Here is a 25,120-nt window from a genome sequence, read left to right as displayed (position 1 = left end):
GATAATAATTAGGCAGCATGACCCAACTTTCTTTTCTATCAACGAAATTACCTTACAGAGATTAATTTGGACTATCAGACTGGGGGGCGTACCGTCTGGGCTACTAGGCGCTTTAATAATTGCGTTTTTGCCGCTTTTAGTCACGCCATGGCACGTTGCAATATTTACTCAATTTTGGAAAAAAGTTGATATTAGAAAGTTTCCGAACTAAAATCTTCAGCTTGTTTACATAGTTATCTTATTTACATCGGTAGTTTGGTTGGTCCGTAATCATGGCCAATAAAACGATTAATTTTGCCCTTGGCCTGACCGATTGCCAAGACTGAATGCCAGTGATTTTAGACAGCCATAGTTTTCTAAGTTTGATAGATAAGTGGCCCATTAGCTCAGTTGGTTAGAGCGTCGTGCTAATAACGCGAAGGTCGCGGGTTCGATCCCCTCATGGGCCAAAAAAGTTTTTGTTTTTTGTTTTGTTGGAGACTTTCCAAGCACAAAATAGAAGAATTGGGGGCTTGAATGTCTAGACTGTTACTCCTCAATGTTTCAGAAATTTGGCAACTGCATAGTTCATTGAATTGCTTTTGGATCCTATCGAAAGCAATATCCCTTGCCAGACAGGCCCTAGAGACTTTCCGGCTTTACTGCAACAAATAACGAGCGTTTTGCGTGTACATGCTAGGAATTTCAATAGAACTTCCCGATATTTCATTTAATCTGTGAGTCACTATAACGGAGAAATGGTTAGATTAATGAGCGCTACCTGCATTAGTGAGTACTTCAAAAAATTAATCAGAGCGAGAAACCGAATGTTTTTTTTTTTTTTTTTTTTGAGGGGGAAAATATCTGCACTTTCAGACCATGACACAGATCGCATCTTGTTGGTTCTGAGATAATTGCCATGGCATCTGTTTTGCAAATATGTTGATGTAGTCTGGTCTAAAGTGTGTGACTCATTTGGTTGGTTCAGCCGCGCCTCTGCGAAATCGTTTTGTGATCACGAAAACGTAATTGGAAATGCGTGTTTGAACTGAACAAGTTATATTAGAAATATCTAAAAAACAGCTCAGAACCTTTGGCGTTTGCCAGGGGCTTCAACTCCATCCCTATTCGGGAACATTAAAACCCTAATTAAAGGAACATGTTTACAAACATTTACGTCTCTCCGTCATTTGTTAGATCTCATTATTTTATTATGCCTGATGCGATTTTGTGGGAAACTGAAGACAAGAATTGCTGACGCTTAAGAAATTCTTTGAGATGTCCATCGTAGCTATAAAAAATGTCATCCTCCATCAATCGCACTGAACCCCCTGCTTGGCAATAATGTTGCATATTTTAATACTCTACATAATTGATTTTTATTGCTTTTTGGGCTACACATTAAGAGACATTTTCGTCTTTAAACTAAGATTTACGTCCTGGTTTTGTCGCCCAAAAAAATCCTGCTTTCTATGCCCAAGAAGAAACGGTTTAGACAGCTATAAACTGATTGATTGACTGCGGAAAAAATATCCTTATATTAGCTTCGCTTAAGCCGTTAGGACTATAGCCTCGTTAGACCTGTATCTTCGATATAAATTGTGTACTACACCTAAATTTGTTCTGATAAGTAATTACTGTTTATTTGTAGCCTTCTTGGCAGACAAGTCACTCAAACTGTATTTCACTGGAATCGCCTTAATAAGTTCTACTGATACCCATATTTCATTAAAACACACACATACGATGGACTACGTTTATGTCGACGACGTGTAAAAAATTGGACTGACTTTTTTCGTCAAATTCGACACTTCCAGAAATCTCTCAAATTTCTTTGAATTACCTACGTCAAATAGTTTTTGAGATATTAACGATGTTCCAGACTTAATTTCCACCCTGTATAGTGCTTAATACAGATAATTAAATATCCGTCAACAATAATATCAATTTGTATTTCAGTTCTCGGTAGGTGCAGAGCAATAATCTTATCTTTGGCTTGGAAAACAGTTACATTAATCCCTGCAGCTAACCAAATATTTGTCTTTGTCGATAATTTTTGAAATTTACCTTTCATGTCCAATTATCAGAAATATTATTTTTCCTTTTCTTTTGATTACGGCGATTTTGGGGAAACACCTCAGGAAACACCATTTGGCCATCAGGTTTACTACCTAATTCCAACACACAACATCTGTTTCTGACTTACACAATTTTTCTCAATCATATGTCATGAGAACAATACAATACCTATAAGCGAGAAACCGATAAAATTCGGTCTAAATCTTGGTATCGGAGATATCTACATTGTTTTAGCAATCTTAAGGCAATGCACCATTACTCATTGTTTATTATTTCTTCAAATACCACTAGAATTGTCACTAATGGGATCATATTTTAGGTCCAACCCGTGGCAGAATTAAGCGAACTTAGTCGAAGATCTACTTATGATGGAGCGGAGGTGCATTTGGACGATGCTAACATCAGGGGAGGGACTTTGAAGAGGTCAGGGAGTAGGCGGTTTAACAAGTGTAGTTTGGTAAGTTGAAGACTAAGCCTAGGAATCTTATTCCTCGGCTTAATACCTCTGGTGTAACTGGGCCTAAATGGGCTTAATCGAGAACCACTAATGATAATCCTCGCTTTCACGTCAATTTCTCGTAATCTGTGACTTGTTTGAATCAATTTATTGGTAAATATTTACTATTGCGACATTTCACTTATAACCGCATTGCAAGTCTCTTTGAATTCCTCTCCTCTCTACTGAATTAATCCGAATTAAACGATTACACACACCTTACAAGGAAATGATATAATTATTGTCATGTAATAAGTATAACACAAGGAAAAATGCAGCCGAATAACAGGTTTCTGTTAAACACCTAAACTGAGAGATTAATAGAGTTGCCATGGGCGTAGGTAAGCGGGCAAATACGAAAATGTAGGTCTCAGAAATAATCAATAAATATTTATTTATCACACGTGTTGGTACAATGTAAGGTATCAGCGACAAATGTGTGGAGATGTGGTTTTTCTTAGTTTGGACATTTTATCGCATTCATTTGGTTTTAATGTGGGCTTAAAATAGTAAAAAAATGTATTTAATTCTGAGTAGAATATGGGGGTTTGAGTGCGGAGTTCCAAAAGCCTTTTCATCCTTATTTTGAACAGAAAATCTAATTTTCGAATTTCAAGTTGCAGGTGAAAAACTCCAAAAATTCTCAAGTTCGGGACATAAATTGAAATTTGAGAATTCATCGAACTGATGATCTGTAGTGTCAGTTTGAGGCCAAAAGAGTCGCAAATGCAAATTCTGAGATTTCAGTTTGGGGTCCAAAAAGTCAGAATTTGTCTCATTTTGTCCATAAATTGGGTATATGATAAATTAAACAGCGCTCCAGTTGAGTTTACTAAAACCAACGCATATTTCCGTTATTTTCAAGTTAAAACAATAAGAAATATCCAGGAGATGCACTACACTCGAGTAGAAAAACAAAGTCGATACTTCATTTTATTTGTATTTTGTATTGCTGGCCAAGCGTTGATCTTCTCAGGTCTGTTTTTGGATTTTTGACCGTGAGGATGATTCTCATATGGATCGAAACGTCGGCTTTTATGTTAGATCTACTGATTAATTCCTTCTCAGCTGGTTAATCATAGTAGGGCGGGAAATTTCAATCTGAAAGGAACTGGAGCATTCACTTTTCCTTGGACACTCATCTGGTTTTCCTGGATAATATACAGGTTCAAACCAAACATATCTATTCAGTTAATAAGTATTTCATGTGCCGGCACTGTTCGATTGCATGACTCGAAACAACCGCGGCAAAAGGTTAGTGGGTAATGTCTAGTAAGTGCACTTTGGTGAAGCCTCTGAAATGTACTTTTATTTTCTCTTTATTGAGTTGTTTAATAGGTATGTACTACTTTGTTGGGCCGAAACAGGAAAGTGAGAACGTGAGTTTGAATGGTAATTGAACGAATCCTTCAAGGCACGAAATGTCTAGCTCGGAGAGCTGGTGTGGGTGGGTGGTTCGAGGGCCGAAACTAGGTCGCTGTCAATTATTAGCACTACGTATTCTATACCTGATTATAAAGCATAAAACTCCTATCTTAAATTTCACGTGTATGTGGGTAATTGCGGTGTCAAGTTTTCGAAACCTTGAATGGTTTTGCCGTTAGACTAAACGAACTATTTCCGTGTCGAAAGCCGCCTTTTGGTTTACGTAAATAACAGTAACAGGGTCGCAATGTCAAATGCAAACAAATAGTATCTTTTTCGCTGGAATTCATATACATATTGTGTTTCCTTATTCTCGTATATATATATACAAAGCTGGTATAAACTAACCCATTTTTTCTGTGTGTTTATTTGGGGCTTGAAATGCTTCCGCCTTTGATCGAAGGTCTCGGAGATGTTAAGATTGTGCTAATAAGTTCTTCCATGCCTGTCAGTTGAGTTGCCGCCCATAAATGCCAATTACTATCCAATAAAAATAGTCTTTCGTCTCCTACAAAATTAGGTAACGCCCATCATAAGTACTAATGTCAATTACTCTTCGTACACATATATTGTCTCATTAACAACCGTTAAATTCCTTAATTACCACACAACAGCACAATATTTACATATTATGGCATATCCGTCACAATTTATGTGCATATTGAAATTGCATTGTCGTGACAGTGCTTGGACTGTTCTTGTAGATTTCCGCTTTCTCCTTGGAGGATTTTTGTTTGTTGGTCAGTTCCAGTTAGCCGGTCTAAATGAGGAGACTGCAATGTCGAATGATCGGATAAATTTAATTTCAGAAACGGGATCGAGCTTAGGAGGATCGATCTGTCGCCCTATAGGGAATAAATATTTTCTTGCTTCTGTGGTAAAATTGTGGAAGTTGAAGAAGTTGAGTCATCATTTTAGGGCTCGCGGCAGCGAGCAATGAAAATTTGTGAATGAAAAGTAAATTATCAATCGGTGCATAAAAATGTAGATTTGCTTTAAAAAAAAAAATTGTCAGGATAGGGATGTGAACCCGCCGTCCTTAAAGAGGTCTAGACTGCTGATATCCTACAGAGTAGGCACAGACAGATTAGCGAACTATGAGTTTGACGCCTAGACAGCTAGGCTATCCTGACATGGATATCTGGTGATACCAGAACGGTGATAATCGTTTGTAATTATTTTTATTTTTGAGACTAATCTTATCAAGTTTTAAAACACTTCAATGATGATAATTAGCATTAGATGAAATTTTAAAATAGTGACCTGGAATTGCATCAATTTCGGGATAAACTGAAAGGAAATAGCTGCAACAACGATATTGCGCCTAAGTGATATCAGTAATTTTTTAAATAAAAAAAAACGTAACTAACAACATTTACAAAAAAATACAAATTATGAAAATAGTTGCAGCAATTTATTGTCACTTAAATCGATCTAATTTAAATTTTTAGTGCAGGAATTCCAGCTAAAGGAACATATTTGAAGGTTTCTGTATGCAAAAACATCCAATTATATTTGTAATTAATGTCTTGAAAACCAATTAATCCCAAATCAAAAAAAAACAAGGTCAATAACAATATCAACGGTAATAATCGAATTTATGATTCATTCTCTCAAATATGTGGGTCAAAGACCGATGTACTACTGACACATACCTCCGCTTAACTTCGTGTATGACACACTAAAAGCGACATAAACAAATTCCAATACATTGTGAGTACAGTTATTAATTAATTGCAAACCAGGGGAGGACATACAACCGCAAACAGCTGATGCTATTAATTATGAACAGCAATATTCCAGGCTTAGGGCCAGCAGACTCAAGCAGTGGCAGCTTTATGTGAAAGATAATCTTAGAAATTTCACTCTCTCTGCCTTTAGTATTAGCTTGGTTATTGCAATGGAAATCATTCTCCCGATAAAGTTAACTGAATGAGTCTTAATCAGTTGAAACCACAAAGTTATCTTTCTTGGGGAAACATATATTTTTAATATCTCGGGAACGTGATCAAGGACTGCATGCAAATTTTGGTCAATTCCCTGGCATTTCACTGATAAAATTGCCGCTATTTTCACTATTATTATTTGGCTTTGTGTAGCTGTGCAGACCCCACACACACAAACACAGGATACAAATTATTATTCTGTTGCATTAAAACAATTTCGCAACTTCCTCGCTGCATTATCTCGCTATCGCGACTGGAAACAATGAAAGCTTTCTTCTTCAACAGGAAAGTAGTTAATAGTGTTGCTCTAGTCGGAAAATTAATGCTAATTAGCATGCACAAGTCGGCAAGTAATGACAAGAACGCGTAGTAATGTTGAAGATATGTAGTAACATCAGAATAGGGATTATTGTGGGACACTATTTTTTTTATATGTGCAAAAAAACTAATCAAACTCATTCAAAATGTATTTATTTATGGGTTCAATAAGGTTGTCTGATTCTGGTCCCTATTTAGAATGAACGGTTTTTATCAAATCCGAATCAATTAAGGCTAAGAAAGTAAAGTGAAAGAGACAAAACCTCTTCACCACAAATCAGTTCTGGTTGATCGCTTGATAGGATCATAAATCTAAGTTTTTGTCTGGCACACTGTTATCATTTTCAATGTAATTATGTAGACAAAACATTGAAAATGCTAATATGTATTTGGTTACGGTTGGACAATAATGCTTTGGTGAATATTGGAAAAGGATTATATCCATCGGATAATGTGTTATTTATGGTAATATCCGAAGGCAGTAACTTAATATTTTCTTGTCTCGTGATTAGCATCTTATTGTAAAATAAATGGAAGAAGAGGAAAAAAAACAACCTTAAAACATGAAATTCTTATTTAATACTAGCCAGGTGCACCTAGCTCAAAATGCTGAGACAAATACATTTTTCACAGACCAAAATTTCAGTCTCTATTGCTGAACCAACATCTAATTTCCTGGTTCAAAACAACGTCTGCTATTCTGCAGACATTGTTTTGAACTAAAAATATATAATTTAACTTTTAAAAATAGAGGATTTTACAAGAAAAAAGTTCCACTTTAAGGAGCCAGATACATATATTGTTTCTACTGCCGAAAACAGCAATACATGACTGGGTTTATTTGACACTAAGAAATAATATTTCATTATTGCAGTTTGAACATTGCAGTCTCTTATTTTCTTAAATGGAAGACAAATTGTGACCGAAAAAGGAAGACAAAAAATAAAGCCTGTAATAGTTAAGATAGTTTCGTTATATCCTTCTAATTTTAACTTGTTGCGATTCTCGGGTAACCCGTCATTTTTAAGAATTCTAAAAGAAGCCCCTTTGTGTAAGGGGAACCAGGGACCACAACCCAACAAACAATGCCAAATTAGGAGATCAGAACGAGTTTAGAAGTTATAGATTTTTCGAAATTGAATCATCGAAATCAAATGTTTAATCCGTTAGATTAAAAAAAAAATTGGAAAACATAAAAATCATTTTTTAAATGAAATTTATGCGTTAATATTTTGCCTTCACCAAGCATCAAGAAATTTACTACGCGCCTGCTGTTTGTCTGGTTGCTTGACAGAGTTCGTCGTAAGGAACCCGAGAATGGTATTGTCGGAATCGATACTATTCTCGTACCGCTTTTGTTCATAGTACACGCTAGTTCTCTTCTCTATACATTACAGTGCTTCAGCCATTCGTGTATAGATGGCGCCAGGGAATCTTTCGTTTTTAGAAATAACTTCTTTAGGAAATCGTTTTTATCAACCTCCATTGACTACATCTAATCTGAATTTTAGGTTCATAAATTCGAAACGTAGTAGATTATGCTACTTCGAATGATTATGGGCATAGAGAATTTTGTTGTAAAATTGTATTATAATAACAAAATATTAGATGAAAAATGTGAATCGCAGACATTTAAAAATGTGTTAAGTGTGCATGAAAACATTCTTAATTATTTTTCATTCATCATATCTTAATATTTTAGGGATCTTAAATATTCTTGTTAAGAATTCGCAATCGAATGGATATCATTTAAAGTTTATAAAAAATTCTTGGTTCGTAAGAAAAGAGATACCTTAATTAACCCTTAACCCGCCATGTGGTATCTCACAGACTTCCCAATAAAATAATCGTGCTGTATATCCTTAATGAAACTACCCCCAAATTTGTCAGTACATCTAATCTTGCTTCAATTGGTCCACTATGTGTCCCGCGATCGGCATTATTTTATGACCATTTTTATAAAAATTATCAGAGTAAACGTATGGAACATAGTCTGCCAGACTACACATGGTGATTTGTGCGATTTAAATTGTGTTGGATACCCACTCAATTCACCACATGTTACTTATTTCGAATCTAAGAGATAACCAAAAACACATAAATCGCTCAATTTAAGGGATGTTTTAGTATGACCGTGAGAACCTATAGGTGAAAGTATTCACGCGTACTCTTAAGACATCATGACTCTCTCGCCACTTATATTAGTGTTATCAGTGACTTGGCCCTTCGCAGAGTCGATGTGTTGCCAGGATTTTGGGGGTATCAGATGTAAATCTATCACCAGATGACGAAGGACTTAAGTTTGACAAACGTAGGAAATGTCATTTGTGCCCACCCATAAAGCACCGTATGACAAAGTATTTATGTGTATAGTGTAGAAAAGCAATTTGCTTATAATGTTCGAAACCATTATGTAATACATGTATAAATAAAAGGGATCTTTAGCCCTTGCTGGAAAAAAAATCTTCCATATCTAATGTTATTTTTGAGTTACATGTTTTAAAGCAATTCTTTCTGAACAACTTTGTGTTAAAATATTAAAAAATAAAAATAAAGTTTTAGACATTTTTGAAAAATTGAGAATATGTTCATAAAATTAGCTAATAATTTTTTTTATTATTAATTCTTATAACATTAAGAAATAAAACGTATTTTTTTATATTTATAATGTAAAAATAGGGTCGTTTGTTACTCCTGTATTCATAAAACATTAATAAATTTTAAAAAAATGGTTGCTTTACTGTTTGCAAAATGAGTAGTCTATCAGACACCAGGTGGGTGTTTGTGAAAAAAAATCTCACCTGATGGGTTAAGGGTTAAGAAGCATTGTACGAAGAAACTAAAGTTAAAGCTGGTTTATTGAGATACAGTATAATCCATTTATAATGAACTCGCATGTAATGAACTGATTTTCAAGTCCCAAATTAACCATATATAAAATCATAAGTAAAATCCTCGGACAAGATGGACTTGTTTGTAATAGACTCTCGCTTATAGCGAACCAAAATTGTTTATTTCGTCTATCATAACCGAGGTTTATTTGGGAGTTCCCCGGTACGACCGTTTCTGATGCATGTGTAAGCAAAATTTTATTCCAGCTCGTCTTTTACAGTTGATCTGTGTATGTTATTCGATACGCCTTATTTGTTTTTAAAATTTTTAAAAAATGGCTAAAAGTGTTAAACGGGCATTTACGTTACACGAAAAACTGACAATTATAAATGATATTGAGAAAGGATTGTCTCAATCATTTGTGTGTTCAAAAATGGGATTAAAAAAGTTCACAGTGTCAAATATTTGGAAAAATCGTGATAAAATTAAAAATGATTGGAAAACTAATGACTAAAAGAAAAAAATGCGCTTGCCTTTACACACCCGGGTTGACGAAATATTATTTAAGTGGTTTCAACAAAAAAGAGCGAATAATTTACCAATAAGTGGACCAATGTTACAAATGAAGGCAGAGGAATTTGGAAAAATGATTGGTGATGACTTCAAATGCAGCTCTGGATGGCTTGATCGTTTTAAAAAAAGGTATAACATTGTGTTTGGAAAAATATGTGGTGAGTCGGCCTCAGTAGATAAAAACATTACAGATAAGTGGCTGGTTCGTGTTTGGCCTTTGATAAGTAATGATTATACAGAAGAAAATATATTTAACCCTGACGAAACAGGGATTTTTTATAAAATGTTGCTAAATAAAACACATAAGTTAAAAGGTGAAACATGTAGTGGAGGAAAAATGTCTAAAGAACGCATCACAGCCATGATTTGTGCTAATGCTTCTGGAACCGAGAAACGAAAATTACTCATTATAGGTAAGTGAAAAATGTTAACATTTTTATTTTGAGTTGTATTAAGAATTTGATTTTCGGTATTTCAGGAAAATTTCAAAATCCTAGGTGTTTTAAAAACATTAATAGTCTTCCTATTGACTATTATTGGAACGACAAGGCATGGATGACGTCGTCAATTTTTACAGATTATTTTAAAAAATGGGACCAAGAACTTCTTAAAGAAAAAAGAAAAATATTATTGTTAGTTGATAACTGTCCAGCCCATCCGGACGTTAAACTGCATAACATAAAGCTTTTTTTTTCCCACCCAATGTGACGTCACTTTTACAGCCCATGGACCAGGGTGTAATTTTGAATTTAAAGCAAATTTACAGAAAACAAATGTTGATGAAACTCTTGGAGACTCAGGATAATACTAACATCAAAAGTGTTACTATTTTAGATGCTATAAATTTATTAAGCCTAGCGTGGGATGAAGTTTCTACGCAAACTATCAGTAATTGTTTTCGCCATTCCGGCTTATCAAAAGCAATATCTTCTAATATGGAATTTGATCCAGAGGATGATATTCCATTGGCTCAATTAATAAGAGAAAACAGATTTATGAACTCAGTGAATTTTGATGATTTTATAAGTGCTGATAACAATATTGTTGTAAGAGAACAATTAGCTGATACAGACTTAGTAAATCAAGAACTTCAAGAAGAAACAACCGAAGATATTGAAGATGATGATGCTGAAGGAGAAACTGTTGTTACTACAAAAGAGGCTCTTAATTGTGTACACACTTTACAACAATATTTCCTTCAGCAAGAGGACAGCAATGAGTTTTTTCTAAATTATATAAAATTGAACTGCATTTGCAGAAGATTTACATTAAAAAAACCTTTATTCAAAGGAAAATAACCAATTTCCTTGAGAAATAATTATGAATAATGTAAATTTCTATATATTAAATGTTTTTAGAGTTATCTTAATAAACATTTTTTAAATTTTTGTTCAATTAGGCATTAAAACGCATTTTTTTAAAGTTATGTATGTAATTTGTTTGATTCTTATAAGATAGACACTCGGATATAATGAACTAAATCTCTCGGTCCCCTCAAGTTCATTATAAACCGATTGTACTGTACTCAGTTTTGATTATTTACCTGTTATATTATAGTTTATTGAGAAATTAAAGTTCTGTAAGTCCAGGAGTAGCAAATGAATATAAAAATCCACATTTTCATTTTTTTTATTTGTAGGAGGTTTTAAACATTTACGTATACCACTTAAGAACTATTTCTTGATTTTTGTCCATTTTTTTTTCTGAAATTACTCTATACAAGTAACCTTATAGGGTTGTGTTAGTGGTATTATTTAAAACTCAACACTTCTATCATTTGACGCCATGCAAGGCGTAATCTGCAAACTCCAACCCAACAACAAAAATAACATATTCCATGATCCATTACACAACGGAGGCACGTTGCTTTAACAAGTGGTTACCACCTGGCAGTGGTACCTCAGGGCCTTAGAACCTTAAAGATCGTGTAATTGATAATTCCACTTGCAACCTATCATTACGGATTTTTGTTTGTTGATGGAGAAAGGAACGTTTTCGTAATTCGTATTATTGTTGTTGATGGGACAGAAAGCTGAAAAGGGGAGTGCCGGAGGATGTTATAATATTAAAGTAGTCAATAAGTTCAAATAAAGAGAAGGTTTAGCAGACCGTGACATTTCGCATGATAGGTATGAATTTGCTGAAAATGAATTGTATGGTAATTTAGGAGGCAGGTGTATAAATAATAATTTAATTCTGCACGAGATGTTGTTTAAATTGTTCAGAGTGCTTTTAATTTGTTTTTCTAGTGGTTTAGGTGTCGCATTAAATTAATTGGTGCGTAAAAATGTAAATATACAATTAAAAAAAAAGCTGTCAGAAGTGGGATTCGAACCCACGCCCTCAAAGAGGACCAGAACACTCGCAACCTACAGAGTAGGCAAGAAAACCTTGAGTCTGGCGCCTTAGACCGCTCGGCCATTCTGACATGAATACTATAGATTTTCAGGCCGGTGATACTCGTTTGTGATTATTTTTATCTTTTGAACAATAATATTAATGATTCGTGATAGGGACTAATTTTGTCCTGTTATAAAGCACTTAAACGACGATAATTAACGTTAAATGAAACTTTAAAATAGCACCTTGGAATTATTTCATTTTTGCGATTGAATTGAGAGGAAAAGGCTGAAAGTACTTTATCCAGAATTAATTTAAAATGGTCCTTGTCTCTCTTATTATTATCTGGAGATATCTTTGAACCCTTTTTCGGGCTGCTCAAGGTCTACTAGCAAGAAATTGCAATTTGCATTTAAAATTTTCACGGTAAATGTTGCTTTCACATGCATTTCTGCGTTCAGAAATTTAATTGTCTCTGCATGTATAGAGAATGTTATTTTGAGAGTAAATTTCTTTTACCTCAAATTTATTCAATTTCAGTGGGTTTTTTAATACTGACTACCTATATTTGTCCCTGGCACTCTTCCGAAATACCTTCAAGAACTTGTTTATTTTTGCAAACGAACAATTTGTAAAATCCCAATTTTGTTGCATTTCATTCGGTTTTAAATTCCAAATAGTGACTTGATTCTGCAACTGCCCTTAGGAGTGTCCCAAAACGCCTACAGAAAGTTACATTTCTGTAAATGTTAAACTACAGTTCGTTGAACTTTTTCGACGGTTATTTAATGAAATGTCCGTTTCGATATAGCTTTCATACCCGATTTATAAGGGAAATATCTGCTCAATAAATCTGCCATTATTACAATAGATACAAATTCAATACCGATTTCTGCAACAGTCCTTAATAAGCATTTATTACTGCTAATTCTACAGTCGTGGAATTCTTGTGAGAACGATATGCCTCTTATGAAGCAAGAGTTTTGACCCGAACTAGCTTATCTTCCTCTTAAAATCTACCAATTCCTATTGGGAAATTTTATAGTGCAACGAAATATTAACAAGAATCCTGTGTTAAGAATATTTATTAATTGATATGTTTAGATGCTTTTTTATGAGTGCAACTGTGACAGTGCTTCGACTCGAAGGTGCTGGAACCAAGTTTCGTGGGCACTATAAATATAAAATTCACTTCCTTGGACGTTGGACGACAATGTTCTAAAGACTTATTTACATCAGTCTTTGGAAGTGGCGCAGATTATAGATTCGGCTCACAGGTAGAAAAAAGTGAAACATACACCGGTAGTATAGAGGTGTATATACTTGACCTGCCCACATGGCTGCAGATTATTTGCATTTTGTCAATATTGCTTTAAGAGATTTAGCAACTTTGGAAGGCCACGTTGTGGGCACCTTTTAGCCTTAAATGAAAAACTGGAGAACTGTTATTTCCAGGTAAAACTAACTGTGGTAGGAAGAAACAAATTTATATCTGTTGATGACCGAAGAGTGTGGTAATGTGCATATTGTAATAACAATACATTAGCCAACAGTGTGGCTTGTGTCATCTTCAAGGAAGTAATTTTTATGAGTGTTTGTGCGAGATAACGTTTCAAGCTCGAAACCGGGACACATGTAATATAAAATTCACTGACCGCACGTGTTTGCCTAGTTGTGTCATTCAACTTTCATGTAAATATTTCAAACTTATATAAAAACTCTTTCCGTCGTGAAGTCCGACTCTGCGTTTCGGTTAAGAACCATTAATATAATATAATAACAATTCCTGCATACATAATGCCCTATATAAACATATCTGACGGCCTTCAAATTAAAAAATATTGTAAAATATTAATTGCATTTAGCATTATGTCACTGTACGGATTGTTGGAATTTGGGATAGGCTTGATGTAGTTGTTCGAAATATGCAAAATGGTTCGGATAGTTGTGAAATATGATTATCTGTTAGGGAAGTTATGTTTTAATGTGGTAGAAGTTATGGAAGACAACCCAGGGAAAATTACGAACGAGTAACTTAAAAGTGAGTTAATTTGAGATACAAAAAAAATCGAAACGCAAGAGTTCTTGCACAAGGATTTCAAAAGGAAGTTTTGTTCTTCTGGGAAGCCCTAAGGGTCCTCAATTCAGGCAAAAATTATTAACTTTATGGAAAGCACCCGAGAGACGATCCGGAAAGAAATATGAAGTTACTATTTATTGTAAAAAACTGCTGAAATTTGGCAAATTTTACATTTAAAAAAATGTTTAAGCTCTATTTAATGTTTTTTTTTGTTGTATTTTTTATTGTAGAATTTTATACCTACATTGGAATATGAAATACAACAAGAACTTGTCTAAATTCAGTACAAACAAATCAGTATGCGCTTTTAGAGTAATACGTCATAACGTCGTCCCTCGGGAACGACGGTTTTTGCTAAAAAGGCTTTGGAAACAAAACAATAACGCTTCGATTGTCAATATCAATGACGTCTACGAGTTTTCTTCCGATTCGTTTGCGAAAAATATCAAATTTCGAGGGAAAAAGTGGAAAAAGTTCGGACAAGTTTCTGCGAAGTTATAGGTAATTAACCAGACACCTAATGAGTGTCCGTACGAAGTTGTGTCTGAAAACGGGTAAAAATCGCACTTTTAAAATTCGACTTTGCTAAATTTGGCAAAACCGGGAATATCGCTTCGTGTACGTTCGGACCTTCGAAGCTGCACGATTACTGACCAAAAACCTAGATGAAGCTTAAATTCAATTTAAGAAAAAGTTTCGGCGATTTCGGTGTCGAGACGAAAAAAATCATGAGCGTACGTGAGAACGGGCAGTGCAGTGCGTGCTGTGTCGAAAATAAACAATAGTTGAAATTTCTCTTCTCAAGCCTGAGGAACGATAATTTTTCTGACATGATTCCGAAAGGATCATGATGTCAAAAGGATGATTTGAGGTAAGTGATGAGGGTTCAATCATTGCACCTAAATTACTGAGTAGCATACCTGGATGGTTGAAAATTACTGATTGGGATAAGTTGGAAGTTATCAAAAATTGTAATCCTTGCAGTAATATAGGCTTATAAAAGGGATTTTACTTAACTTCGAACGTATTCTCTAATTAGAGTTTTTGTACGATATTCCCTATTTAAACAACAATAATTTATTTTCAAAAAACGTATTTCTAGAGTGTAATGAGGGGGGGGGGGGGTAATTGTTTGCCTCAAACGCACTTTATTCTGGCAAACTGACATATTTTCGAAATATCAGTGCCTGCTGAGATGGTAAATTTTGCTGAGATTTTTTCTTTCACTCTGTTCTCGGTCACCAGTCAATAAAATTCTCTTATTTCCAATTCTCACCTCTCTACACTTAGACGTATGCCCATGAAAGAAAATTCGTCTATTTTAAATGCAGAACACTTGCATTTAGCATAATTTAATTCACTAGTCACGAACCTCTCATTCTATGAATAAGGCTCGAGCGGAAGTAACGCCGCCATTAAGTTTTCTGAGCATGTTGGTTTGTTTTCTCAGTGTATTTAAGCACGTAGAAGTGCCTGTTACAAACGTTCATCTTTACGACTCTAGTGAGGTATTCATGTGTCGGCGGATATATTATAAATGTTTATAAATTGCAAAAACAAAAATAAGTAAATTCTTTTCTTGATGCAAAAAAAGACTTCAAATTGGTACTGTGAAAGAATGGGTGCGTTCCAATCCGCTGCAAATACGCCGAATTCCCCCTATAGGGTTAAGCAACTCTTATCGTCCTTCGCGTCAAAATTGCTGCGTACCAGAACTAGGATATTTATGGCTTAATGGAAATAAATAGCAGTTAAAAGAACAAAAAATTATTTCTCAATTTATTCGCCCACTAAGAGACTTAACAACATAACACCTCTTCGTATATTAGACCTCTTTTTATCACTTGAATCTGGACCGTTTTTTCAGGTCATAGGCCCCATGTTTTAGAAGATTTTTCAGTGTTTTTGGCCTTATTTTCCAACAAACATTCTAGTTGATTATACTTTAAAATTGAGGCCCAGATTCGTTGACTCGATTAAACCATTTAGATTAAGAATTGTTCCGAAAAAGGCTTAAGTCGAGTGACAAAAACCTGTTCCTTTTTAGTTTGGTTAAGTAATAAGGCAATCAAATGTTAAGGTGGAATAAATTTAAGAAATTGAATTTTGCTCACAACATTCAAAAACCTGAATCGATGTGGGACGTTTTGGCTTAATTTGTTTGCCTTTATTTGACCTTCGATTTTTTTGTGTCTGAGATGGAAATGGGTAAGAAAAACTGTGGGTATTTTTAGGATGCAGTTGTTTTTAGAATGAGATTGGAGGGATACGCCTCAAAGACGATCTAAGTTTATTTTGGATGGTTATTAATTAGAAAGGGATGACAAGCTTCTATTTTTGAATTTTTGGTGATTTAGGAGATCGTTTTGAATGAAGACGTGCCTATTTGTTTGGTGATTTTATGGAAGAAGCAACTAACGTTTTCATTACATTTATTTTTGGAAGAAGTAGGCACTTCAAAAGTTTGAAGCTATTTTATTTTAGAGCATTTTTGCTCCACAGCTTCTCGAAGTATCGGCGATCAAAAATTGAAAAATTGCAAAAGCAGGTCACTCGCCCCTCTTGCAAATTTTTTTTTGGAGAAATTCCCAAGAAATCCCAATTGCTTCTCTTCTCCATTCTCTTTTTAATGATTTTTTCTTTCTCCATTATCAATTATTGTTCTGTTCTGAAGTGTTTCCCTCAAATTTGAGCATTTTTTCAATTTTTTTAAAATTCTTTTCGTCATTCTTTTCTTTTTAGAAATATTTAGAAAAATTCCGAAATTTTGATACTGTTTTTTCAGTCTAAGTAGCTCGAGAATCCAAATTAGAGTATTTCTTATATTTTTTTCTTACATCAAATGGAACAAAGTATATCTCAATAATTGTCATTAGACATATAATAGAAATTATCGGTAAACACCTGCTGGGATAATTACGCCGTTAAACTCAATTCGTATTATTCAGTTGTACATAGTTAAAAAGCAAAATCGCATTCAGAAACGTGCAAACGAAGACGATGACTAGAAGAATTTGCATTAAAATGTTATACGTATAAAAACTGCCTTAAGCTTATACAACCATGGCTGTATTTTTTATTTTAATAAATGAGTCTTAAATGCTGGTTGCAGGATAGAAATGTCTAGTGTTAATTGCTGTTTGGTTAAGAGTGATGATTAATGTCACTTATAAGGAATTGTTACTGTGATTATTGCAAGTGGTTAAAGAGCCAATGTAAATGTTTTGAAGCTGCTAATTCGTTAAGAAAAACGTAAATGAGCAACATTTCTTTATGTAGAAATAACTTGTAAAGACCTAGATAAATGATAATCAGAAAAATTCGAGATGATGATGATGCTAGATAAGTGAAATAAAGTCTTGATCTTTTAAAGTGGTTTTAAAGCAATTATTGTAATTATTGAAAGCAGTTGAGTTGGAAATGTCAACGTTTAACAGCTTCTAATTCATTAAGAGAAATATAGAGAAGCTACTATGAATTCATGTTAAAAATCTCATAGCCCAGATAACTTTATCAAGACCAAAATTTACATAGAAATCTCATGGAATTTTCTGGTAAATTTCTAAGTTGTAATTTCATTATTTACTTCATTTTGATGGAATCTAATTCTGTGAAAAGTCAAAAAATTCTAAACATTAATTATTTCTTGCAGAAAATAAATCTTTCATTCTAATTGTAAAATTTAATGGTCATCATTGTGCAGAAGAAGCAAATTTTCGTTCTAAGACTTAATTGAAGAAGTACCACCAATATTTTATATAGAAAAACTCGTATTGTCTGTCATAATAATGTTAAACAAATTTATTCAAAGTGCTAATGGGCGTTAACGAAGAAAGCTGACGATAATTCAATTTGGCCATCATCAGCCGAACTTTAAGATACACATGCACATGTTAATGTGGAGTGCTAAGAGCGCGCCTTCCCACTTTATCGTTATCCTGAGGTTAGATCAGTTTCTCGTCGGGTTTTCGTCACTCGCCGCTTTGACAGTAGGGTGCTCGGTCGCGCGCCTTTTGTTTTTTCGATCGGTGATTGTTTGAAGCGGGTGCGGCGCAAGTCCGACTTATCTCAGAAAATACTTATTGGGGGCGATTTTCCGGTTTTTCGAGTGTGAGACTGAAAAAATTTAGAAAATTGCGGTGTTTGAGTGGATAAAGTGTAAAGTTGATTGTTGAGTGTTCATAGGGTTGAACAGGGTTGGATAAGGTTGAGTGATCTTTGGATGTCAAATTGAAAGTTGGCAAACTGCAAGGGCGAATTTCGCATGATGTGGATGTCTTAGGTTTTGTGTTTATGTTTATTTATTCATTTAAATCCCAAAAATACTATTTAAGTAACTTGGATTTTTAAATTTTAGGTTCTCATATTAATTTCAACTTTACTGTCAACGTAAGAAAATGTGCAAAAAAATTAGAAACACGGATTTTTTTCCTTTACTCTTATCAATGTTTGATTGAGTAGTTTTATTAATTAATCAATTTTGTTCTGTACCCCTTTAATTTATAGATCTTTGATGATCATGCTGGATAATGTCAGAGCGTCTCCTTCATTGTTTCCTTCGCTTTTCTGCATTTTTGATCCAGTGATTTTACCTTTTGCACATCAAGTTTGAGTTTAGATTTAGAAAAATTTCATTTCCCTTTAAGCTCCAAATTAGCTATAATATTTTAACGAAATTTTCTAACACGTTTAGCATTGGAGAAAGGGATTTTGTATCAGAATTTACCAGAATACTATTTCATTTTATCTTTTTAGGGGGATATATGTTAATGCTTAACTTAGAAGGGAGATTTCGATATTGTATAGAAAAAATTTGCAGATTTTGATTTTAAAAGGCAATTTGAGCGAGCTTCCTTTTTGGAGCAGTTTGAGAATGGTGGAAATAGGTATTAAAGTGAGTCCGTTTTTGGAAGCTGCAGTCCTGAGAGATATTACAACCAGGTTAATACAGTTCATCGAAACGCTTAATTTGAATTATTTTTAATGCTAATTTGTGTAGTTGTACAAATTTTAAAAGATCATCGTTAATAGTTCGAAAATTGGTAAAGAATAGGTGGTTTCTTTTGCTAAAAATTTTCGAATTTATTGACGTGCTTATTTTTTCGCTCTATTGTGATGATTAATTTAAGTTTTCTTTAAAGTAAATTACTCTGGGATTCTCCAGATTCCGTCTCCCAAATTTGGAATGCATTAAGTAATGTTTTTTTAAGTATTTAAAAACAATTACTTTATTTAAAATGGAAAAAAACCATGATATAAAGTAACTGACTCTGTATTTCACTGTCTTCTTATTCATACCGAACGTTGAAACTGGCTATTAATTAACTTATAAAATTTAATTTTCACATCTATGTTATCGCTTGTTAAGTGGATTTACTAAAAGCAACTCGACTATCCTCACTTACGCATAATAATGTAAAATAGACCTGGAAACTGGTTTTCGGTCCACTTTCGGTTAAAACGTGGGCCGAGATTTGTAACTTGAGCAATCATTTAATGAAAACTACAATTACGGCTCCGTTTAGAAATGTTTAAATTGACGATACTAATTACTATTGAAACCACTGTAATTACTCATTAATAAGTACTTACGGGTTCATGTTCATTCATAGCAACACTTAACAAAACTAAAATTTAATTCGTGATAGTAAACCGACTAAGAATTAATTAACAAGAATAAAGATTGTCAAGAATGTGCTGCCTCCAATAATTCTTGAGTAATTGTTTCAGCTCCTACGAGAAGTAGGCATAAAGTACGAAGGAAAACTAAATTAAGTACGTCCTGTATATTAAGTTTTTAGGTGTGTAATAAAATGTAATCATTAACCCCACATGATCGTCTTATTAACAGCTTTGAGATTGTTAATGAATTACCTGAAAAACAGGCAATATATGCATTCAAATTTTTTCCCGTACTAACTGGGCCAACATGGAAATGTCGATATTTAATAGCGATAATTAAAAATTTTACTACAAAGTAATTGCCTTGGGAAATATTTGAAACGACCTTCCAAATGAAGACGTTACTCTCGACATGAAATTTCACTTGTTAAATAATAACATAATTACAATATCTTGGAGAGTAGTACGCTAATTGGTATCGACTGAAAGTTGGCCAGAGCGATAAACATCGATAGGGAAACATGTTCAATAATTATCGACTTAAAGTTTGGAATTTTTAGCGCTTACGTAGAAGTACGCTATGCGGACTGCTCAGATTATTATTCCGCACATATTACCTTTTATTGAAATAAACGTAGACTTAGTACATGAATTCCAAATCTAACTTGCAGTTTTTTTACTTAATTAAATGCGATTTGTAAAACTTTTTTTGTGAAACATGTTTTTATTATTCTTCGGCCTGGTACACCTGTGGTTTTCGTTGTTCATGTAATAATCAGTGGCGGAACATGTTCCTTGGATTTCTTTATGCCTTCTAATTGGTATACCTCTAAACTGCGTTAAGACACTTTAAACATAATTAACAACTTGCATGTGCTGTGTGGGTACCTATGGCCTCTCCTAAGTTATAGCATTAATAAAATATCAAACCTACATCAATATTAAATGCAGACCACAGCACAATTAATATTCTATTGTTTTTACTGATCGTTGCTTAATCAGGATGATTATTAGAATCGTGCTTTATTATGATGTAAGTTTTGCGCATTTGCATTTCACCGATTGAGATTTTCTCCGGGAGGTATTTGTTGAGGTCATTCAAATACATGAATATACACATACATTGTATACGAGATTTGTAAAAACATAAATTATCTGATTAGTCTTCAAGCAATAATTTCCAAAAAAATCTTGTGCTGTATCATTTTACTGGAAGAATTCCAACACATGAATCATCACTATAACACCCACATTTAATCATCTCGATTAAATTGTTTAATTTTTTCTTCACCATTATGAAAGGCTTCTCCTGCACCATAAATAGCCTGATCATTCCACACGATACCATTTGCACACCTGCGTCATGCAGGTCTAAAGGTCGCATTAACGTAATTGCCAAAACAACGAGGTACCTACCTAAATTGTATTTTCATTAACACCTTACTGCGAAATTAATCCGCACTCTAAAATTTTAGCAAATTGCAAAACCTCAGCACTCCGCATTAAACCAATAATTTAGACCATATGTTCAAAAGTTAAGTCACACACAGGCCCAGACCTTGACAGTTTGCGCAACCATGATTATTATTCAGCGTGGAAGCGCCATTGATCGATTTGACCATATGACGTCCATTTTGAATTTGCATTCAGTTTGTTAAACAGTCACCTGAAATATCTAACACTGCTCAAAAGTATGGTGATAGAATAAAAATGCTCAATTTGGCGTCGACATTTGTGAACTCTTTGAGGAGTAGCGAAGTTCTGTCACCCACCCCTAGGAAAAGAAGCATTCAGCATAGTGGTTGCAAGGGGGACGCTCATGGGCATGGCAACTACAACACTCCGCCCGAGCCCTCTTCAGAACCTTTCCAAAGAACTGTGTCAATGAGGAAACCTAGTGCTGAAAGCCCATTTCAAAGATCATCATCTCAGAGATCCTCCAGAGGGAAACTACCAAAGAAACCACCAGTACCCCCAAAACCCAAAACAGCCTCCATAAGCTCAGAGAACTTTAGTGAGTCTGACTCCATAGACTCTTCTTCAGATAATAAAACTAAGAGCTCAGAAGAGGCTTTAAAAAAACACAATGACGTCTGCTCCAGATTATACAGCAGCGGTACTAAAGCATCTGAGGCTAAGACTGCAAAAATGCGGCATCTGGATATTTTCGATGTCGATGAGGCCAGCTGGATGGGAGGGCTCAGAAAAGCCTCAGATGAGGGCACTATTAACCTTATGAAGAAAAAAATAACAACCTCTGAAGGAGATTCTCCTTTTGTGAGGTTAAGAAATGAATCAATTCGAAGCACCGCTGAGGAGCGTGAGAGCCCTTTGGTGAGATCAAGAAATGGTTCTTTTAGGAGGAATGTTAAAATGGAAAATAACGCTCCCAAAGTGCCCCCAAGGAATTATCTAAGAGGGAGCTTTAGGAGGAACAAAATCAAGTTTGTGGAATATCAAGAGATGGCTGCAATGAGCAGTGAGAGGAGAAGTGCCGGATTTTTTAGTATTAGTGATAAGGTGAATTGCCTGAAGGATTTGGGGGCGTTTCTGCGCAAGACCGGTGAAAACTTTGAGGTGAGCCTCTTTCTGATTTTTTTGGGGCGGTTTGTGTTATAATTACTCAATCATTTGTTTATCTTTGATAAGTTATAATTCCTTTGGCTTATTTCGGCAAAAAGTGAAATTCTGGTTATTTTATTGATGCTTATCTCTAAGTTTAAATATACAGGTGCTATAAAATGTAGTAAAAAAATCTGCAAATTCTTGGCTGCGTATATTTCAATATTTGGGGCATTTTTCTTCAGTTTCATTATAGTGTTGAATGAAGTTATAGTAGAGTGAATTATATGAAAGAAGGTCTTTAATACGATTTGCCCAAAATTTAAGTGATTTTTGAAATTATTAGTTTGAACTATTACAAAAGATAAAATGGACAGTTATCTGAAGGTAAATGCAGTCATAATCTGATAAACTTTTTATTACTGTAATCAGGATGTACTAAATAGGCACTGTCTCTAATGCTTTCTCATAATGTCCATTACTTAAATTTTATTCTTAAAAAATTGAGTGTATAATCTGATAAGTTAACTATCGACCATGTTCTTCTTATATATTTTTTGATATCTATGATCATCAGAAATGTTCTGATCTTCAAAAATCATTAATTATTATTCTTTTCACGTAAGTGATAGGTTTTGAAACAAGTCAGCTTAATAATTTTCATTGGTAGTATTCAATTTTGCTTTAATTTAAATTAATATGGAAATATATACATATATTATTATTGAGTTTCATTACTTAACATTAGCAATTAATGTCGAAATGGAGACGCCGTGATTGACTTTTGTTTAAGATTTTGCTTAGAGAGTTGTCACTCCTGTCATTTTCGACCATAGACGAACGTTGGCATTTTGTGATTATGTTATTGTTATTTTTTTATTAATTACGTTATTTCATTGTTGTTATTATTAATTTTTTTTTATTTACGATGTAATTTTTACATTTTTTTGCCTATAGAAACAGACTAAGGCTTATTTAAAACAGTTCTTACTAATTTTGATTGCGATTTTGGCAGTGTGACTTTTCGATCACATAGCCTTCTCAAATCCAAAAAAGTGATATGTTGCGTAACCTTGTCATGTTCACTTTAACAATAAAGAGCTAATGAGATTTATGAGCATTAATTGACCAAATCTTCCATTCTCCTCAGGACCTTGGAAGGTCGTACTTCTTAACAATTTCCTTTCATGCTTTTTTTTCACTGGTTACAGCACTGGGCTCATGCTGTTTGTGCTCATGCTCCCAAATATGGACAAAATGAAGTAGGTCCCCAATTAAAATTTTAGTTAACACCCTGATTTCCCTTGAACGCATTGCGTAGGTACTTCTTCACGTATACACATTCATATATGTATTGTACTATTCACAAAACAACATACTATACAAATGGATCGTCTTATTTACTTAAACAATCTATTAAATACGACGCTTTAGGAAAATGAGCACACTTTGTGTGCGTATATCCGTTTTCTTCTTTATCTCCCCAGAATTTACAAGCATAAAGAGTGAGGAATGTGTTTTTTACTCTCAGAGGAAGTCGTCATTTTGCCATGTTTTATTCATACGTGAGGTGGTTTATGAACTGTCTGAGTCTGACATGTGTTATTGGATGAGAGTTAAGACACATAGATGCAAATAAAAGTTGTTGTGGTGTCATGGGCATGTCCTAGAAAAAAACCATTCCTTTTAAGTTACTTGCCCATAATCAATGATGAAAGTAGAGCGCCGGAGCGGTTTAAAGTCTATTTAGGAGCAGTCTTTATGGCTCGAAACAAATTGCGCACAACCCATTTTCAGAAATGATGAATATTAAGCATTAAGAGCCAGAGGCGGATCCTGAGCTTTTCTTTTAATGCACGCACTTGTGTTTGAGTACAAGTATTAGAAATCGCGTTTGCCTGTTTCGCATCCCACGGATTTTTCAACCCATTTTGATTACACTTACTGAACACGCTTAAACAAGTGCTTGAAGAGCTCTCAATGGCTGCAGGCCATTAATTGCAATGATATTCGTAGTACATCAGGAAGTCATTGAACGGATCTAATTTCTATTTAAATTCCCGGAGGGGCAATGAAACGCACATGTTGCTATTGTTTTTTTTTTCAATTTTGCTCCATTTTTGCAGGCGAAATCAGAAGAGCACTTAGAGAAGGAGAAACAATGGCTAGATGCGGAAAGGGTGTGGCTGATACACAGGGGCGGATTTGTGGCAGCTCGAAGAGAGACCGATCCAAATTCCGAGCCTGGAAAGATCACAATCAAACTGGAACAGTCTGGAGAGATTTTGGTGGTGGATGAAGATGATATTGAAAAGGTAGATTAATGAAAACAAATTGTTCAATTTACTCATATACACTCTACATTTTTTTGGGCTTGAATGTGGGTAATGCAATTTCGTCTAGACGGGATCAATTATGTTGTCAAAATATTTTTTTAATACCAATATTTATGATTGCGCAGTTAATGGAATGTGTTCATGTCCTAACAGCTCAATTCAGTTAGCTTTGGAATAATTTTTGGTTTATATTTTCCCCTCTTTTACGTTGAAATATGAGCCGCATTTGCATCTTCCAGAGAGAGCATTGAACTTGTTTAAACTGAGTTTAATTTGAATCCTTATGGAATTCTCTCAGATAATAAGATATATGTACGTTAGTCACGATGTCAGTTCTCAACTAATTAACGATTTTATGGAAATATTAAAAGAAGTAGGTCCAAGTACTTTTGAAATGTTTTTAAAATTAATTTTGTATGTTCGCTTCATAACTACATCTGTATCTGAAAATTGCAAATGCACTTTTGAAATAATTATAATGGCGCGAAAAGGTTCTAAATAAAATAAAATAATCATAAAATATCAAACATGT

General features: G+C 34.2%; 1 protein-coding gene, 1 long non-coding RNA gene and 2 other non-coding genes across 7 annotated transcripts in view; 3 read left to right on the top strand and 1 right to left on the bottom strand.

Moving 5' to 3' along the window:
* Positions 1–25,120, top strand: part of Mhcl (Myosin heavy chain-like) — an 87,918-nt gene that overhangs the window by 25,477 nt on the left and 37,321 nt on the right. For 2 of the 4 annotated variants that reach the window (XM_066401714.1, XM_066401713.1), the window contains exons 5-6: positions 2,378–2,515; positions 24,379–24,567. In XM_066401714.1, coding sequence (XP_066257811.1) covers positions 2,378–2,515; positions 24,379–24,567 — 327 coding nt within the window. Of the gene's footprint in view, positions 1–2,377; positions 2,516–21,039; positions 22,268–22,606; positions 22,640–24,378; positions 24,568–25,120 lie in introns of those variants that run through there. The other 2 variants (XM_066401715.1, XM_066401716.1) reach the window with 2 other exon arrangements.
* TRNAI-AAU (transfer RNA isoleucine (anticodon AAU)) lies at positions 376–449 on the top strand. Its single transcript has one exon. It is a non-coding gene; the product is annotated as a tRNA-Ile (tRNA).
* LOC136416538 (uncharacterized) lies at positions 9,690–11,061 on the top strand. The gene is made up of 2 exons (XR_010752719.1): positions 9,690–10,061; positions 10,127–11,061. It is a non-coding gene; the product is annotated as an uncharacterized lncRNA (long non-coding RNA).
* Positions 11,963–12,076, bottom strand: TRNAL-CAA (transfer RNA leucine (anticodon CAA)). The gene is made up of 2 exons: positions 12,039–12,076; positions 11,963–12,007 (listed from the first exon to the last, which is right to left on the bottom strand). It is a non-coding gene; the product is annotated as a tRNA-Leu (tRNA).

This window comes from Euwallacea similis, chromosome 23 (assembly GCF_039881205.1).
Source record: "Euwallacea similis isolate ESF13 chromosome 23, ESF131.1, whole genome shotgun sequence".
Lineage (NCBI taxonomy): Eukaryota > Metazoa > Arthropoda > Insecta > Coleoptera > Curculionidae > Euwallacea > Euwallacea similis.
This window is presented reverse-complemented; position numbering and strand designations above follow the sequence as displayed.